Genomic DNA, 4,375 nt, shown 5'->3' on the forward strand with positions numbered 1-4,375 from the left:
AAAATCAGTGCAAAGTTCTCCGTTCCCCCGGTCTTCTCCGCCGGGCGGGGGTCGAGGCGCTCTCATTCCCTCCGTCCTCCGCAGCCATTAGTCTCTCCGGCGGGCTCGGGCTCCCTCTCCCTTTCCTCTTTCTCCTCCTCCTCCTCCCCCTCTGTCCCTCTCTCTCTCCGAGCTCCAAGTCCTGCTCCGCAGGAGCCGAGGTCGGCGGGTCGCCCCGCGGCTCTGCCCGCCTTCCCCCGCGTGTGGTCGTTTCACTTACGGGCTTGGCTCTGGGTTCACGGTTCAAGAGTCCCTGGCTCTGACTGATCGCCTCCCTCGGTGGCCGGTGGCTGCCTGCAGAAGCTCCTGCCCCTCGGCTTCCCCTCGCTTCTTCCTCTGCGGTGCTGGGGCTTGTTTGGGGACGGGGAGGGGAAGGGCTCGTTGCGGGGACCGCGGTGCCGCTTCACCGGGGGTGCGGGGTGCCGGGCATAGGGTTAGCCAGAGGATTGAGGGCCGGCTGCCCGCCGGGCCCCAGCCCGTGGATCAGCACCCGCGGCACCAGCGGCCGCTGGAGCTGGGGGTGCGGCGCAGGAGGAGTCCGGTACATGCTGCTGTACATGGCCGCGGCCGCCGCGGCCGCCGTCGTGCTGTCCATGCTGCCCAGCAGGCTGGGGTGGTAGAAATAGGGCGAGGGGAACATCCTCTGCAGGGCCGAGTAGTTCCCGGCCTCAGCCAGTAACTCCAGGCCCACCGCCGTCTGCCGCTTCCACTTCGTCCTGCCGGGGCGGGAAGAAGAGCCGGCTGCAGGGCGGGCGCCGCGACAGGGCACCCGACCCGGGTCCGCGGGGGTCCACGGACGGCGAGCCCCCTCCCCTTACCCCCCTTTCCCGGCATGGTCTCACACCACCGGGCCCCCGGCGGGGCGCACCGGCCCCGCGGGCCCGCACACGGCGCGACCCCCCGGCCATTCCCGGCTCCCACTCCCCGCACCCCTCGCCACATGCACACGGCGACTCCGGCCAAATTAATAAGCACGGCACACGGTTAGATCTCATCGCGCTGACACTAATGGTTTGCGACAGAATTAGGGTGGCTGCAACCGTATGTAATGAGACAGAAAATTACGGCAGCAGTGACAGGGACCGGACCCCCCAGCCCGCCGCCGGGGAGGGCGCGGGGCAGCCGCCGGGCTCTCCCCGCATCGCTCCCGTGGGCAGGAGCGGAGCACAGCGGCCCCGCACCGGCTCTCCGGGGAGCCCCCGGGCCGCGCCCCGCCGGAGCCCGCCTTACCTCCTGTTCTGGTACCAGGTTTTCACCTGCGTGTCGGTGAGGTTGAGGGCGGCGGCCAGGTCCATGCGGTCCTGCACGCTCAGGTACTTCTGCCGCTCGAAGCTGCGCTCCAGCTGGTTGAGCTGATGGTCGGAGAAGGCGGTCCGCGCCTTCCGCGGCTTCTTGGCCCGCACCGGCGGGCTGTCCCGGCTGCTGCTGATCTCCCGGTCGCCCTCCTCCTTTGTCCCTGCGAGCGAGCCGAGGCGCGGTGAGGGCCGGCGGGACACCGACTAGGCCCCCGCCCCGCCGCGGTTACCGGCCCCGCCGCCCTCTTCCCCAGGGGCTCCTCCAGGGCATGGGGGGGAATGGTCAAATACGCCGTGGTGAGGGGAGGAAGAGGCGGCGAGCCCGTCCGAGAGACGGCGGGATTTCTACTCTCCACTCAACAACTACGCGGCTTTCGTTATTTTCTCGCCCTCTCCCCCATGGCCCGAAATACCGGGAAATCGATATGTCAATCCGGCTCCGTTCGGGCCCGGGTTTGTGGCGCTCCTTGATCTTCCCCGCAGGAAGAACAATAATCTCCCTAATTGACCCACTGGGGAGGTTGGTGCACACAAAAATGGCCAGACCAGACTGTACATCTGGTTTGGGCACTCTTATGCTAATGCTGAAAGAGCAAAATGAGCGGCGCGCCCGGGCGTCTCGCTGCTCTTCAGCATGGCAAAAATATCTCAGTGGGGCAAAATGAGAGAAATGTGTCTTGTCTCCTCTCGCTGACCCAGGCTGCCTGCGAGGAGGGCAGCTCCTCGGGGAAACAGCCCTCTCCCACCTCGCCTTTCCTCACTCTTTTCCTTCCTTCGCCTTCCTTTCCCCGTGCACACATCGCTATTTCCATTTACGAACACCGCACAGCGGGGGCTTCCCCATCAGCATGCAATCCGTAATTAGAAAAAGGAATAAAAGATGGAGAAATTAAACCCTGCATCCCGGCGCGGGGAAAACCCGGGTGTTTTGCAAAACGCACAAAGCCCTCCAACCTTCCCTTGCCCATCGCGGGCCGATTGCGTTTTCATTATTTTATTTTTAATTAAAAGTTTTTATCTTTTATTTGCTATTGGCTGTTGGGAAAACGGTATTTTTTTCCCCAATATTTTTATTTTTGATGGAATGAGCAAAAATGAAAAGGCTGAAGGCGATAAGTGCAGCTGAGCCGCCGGTTCTTAGAAAGCCGGAGAATCATTTATGCGCGTTTGCATTAAAAATAAATACATTCTGGTCTCCAACGCGATCCCACTGCTCGGGCTATTTCCTTAAAAACAGGGAAGTTAAAAAAAAGAGAGGAAAGGCCGACCGAGAGGAGAGGGGTGGAAAAAAAAGCGCGATTTTATTTCCTACCGATCTCAAACCCGCGGTAGCAAGGATCACCGACCAGCCTCAGCGGAGCGAGCGCTCCCACCGCACATTTCCCTCCGATTTTCGTTTCACCGATGCGGCGGAGCGCCGCGGCCCCGGTTTTAAGGGCGGCCGAGGCGGTGCGGTGCGGGGCCGGGCCGTACTCACCGTGGCATTTGATGTCGCCCTGCGTGTCGTCGCGCTTGTCGAGCTTGGCTTTGCCGTCTTCCTGCTCGAGTTTGGGCCTGAAGCTCTCCGGGGCCGCGCTGCCCTCCTGTTTGGGGGTGTGATGGGGAGAGGGGACGCTGGTACTGTAAGGTGCACACGCCGCCAGCGGTTTGCTGTCTCCCAAAATGTCCTTAATTAAAAAAGAAGAGGTGGAAGTCCTGGGGCCGGAGCTGGCCGAGCCCAGCTGGGGCGGTGGCGGTTGTGGGGGAGACGGCTGCAAACTCGGCGGCGGCGGCGGCGGGTGCGGGCCGAGGTGGAGGTGATGCGGCGGCGGCGGAGGGAGGCTCTCCGCCACCCCCAGGTGCGGCTCGGGGTGCTCCATGCTCACCGAGATGGGCGACGAGGGCGCCGTCCCCACCGTGTCGATCTCCGAGCAGGGGGACGGCGTGGCCTGGCTCCTAAAATCCGCCGGCCGGCCGTCGCCGTGAGGGCGAAAGTCTCCGTTCATGACTCCGGGGCTGCCGGTGCTGCCGCCCGACAGGATCGTGTCTATCCCGAAGCTGGACCCGCTCGGCCCCTCCATGGCGGACCGCTTAGCGCTGTGCCCGCATCCCCGCGGGCTGCCGCGGGGGTCACACCGGGTTGGAGGGGAAGTGGGATGGGTGGGTGGGGGGGGAGCGGGTTACTCCAACCCGCGCACCGGCGGCGCGGGCGGCCACTAGCGCGGGGCCCCCGCCGAGCACCACATCGCCGCCGGGCCGGTTCGCCGCTACCCAACTTTGTTGCGGGAAGTTGCGGGCGCGGAGCGGGGCGGACACCGGCCACTGCGGCGCGCCCGCCCGTGCCCACCGAGCTCCTCTCAGCAGCGGCGACTCCCCCCGTGACGTCACAGCCGCCGCGGCCCCCCACCCCCCGACGTTTATTATTACCCCGGGCTTTTGCCGCCGCCGCTGCCCGCCCCGATTGGCGGAAGGCCGAGCGGGGGCTGACGCAGCGCGAGAGGCAGCCAATCAGCGGCGGGGATGGGCGCGGGAGGGGGGACGGGCGCGGGAGAGGGAGGGCGCGCCCGTCCCCTCCGCCGCCACCGCCCCGTCGGGCCCCGGTTTCCCGGTCGCCGGATCGGATCCCTCTCCCCCGACCCCCGAGAACACCAACCGGGATGGTTCCCTGGTTGAATGTCAGAATAATGGGAAGTGCCAGTGACAAGACGTCGTATTAATCCTGATGAAGTGGCGTGTCAACCTAATTAGCAGAGTAATTATAAAGGTGGCATGAATGATTTAGAGTTCTCCCAGTTCTATTTTAGTAGGAATTACCAATTCCAGCCCCCTATGAAGCCCACCCCGACGTTTCTCCTCCCAGCTTCCAGCAGCCCCGGGACCCGATCAGCCCCAAAAACCAGCAGCTGCAGCCCCGAATCTCGAGGGCGTGGAGGGATGGGGCAGAGCAATGGGGGCGCAGGGAGGGATTAGGGCAGGGTAAGCTCCAGGGAGAGTTGTGTTGGGTGCTGGCATCCAGAGACAGCACTAGGTGATGATGCCTTAGGTGTGGGGACGCTGGCACC

General features: G+C 64.5%; 1 protein-coding gene across 1 annotated transcript; it reads right to left on the bottom strand.

Annotated features, from left to right (window-relative positions):
• Window positions 1-266: 266 nt before the first annotated feature.
• On the bottom strand, window positions 267-3,394 carry BARHL2 (BarH like homeobox 2). The gene is made up of 3 exons (XM_030495131.1): window positions 2,812-3,394; window positions 1,270-1,495; window positions 267-755 (listed from the first exon to the last, which is right to left on the bottom strand). Exons 1-3 carry the CDS (start codon window positions 3,392-3,394, stop codon window positions 443-445), a joined length of 1,122 nt encoding a protein of 373 aa, XP_030350991.1. The 3' UTR covers window positions 267-442.
• Window positions 3,395-4,375: the final 981 nt, after the last annotated feature.

This window comes from Strigops habroptila, chromosome 8 (genome assembly GCF_004027225.2).
Source record: "Strigops habroptila isolate Jane chromosome 8, bStrHab1.2.pri, whole genome shotgun sequence".
NCBI classification, from domain to species: domain Eukaryota; kingdom Metazoa; phylum Chordata; class Aves; order Psittaciformes; family Psittacidae; genus Strigops; species Strigops habroptila.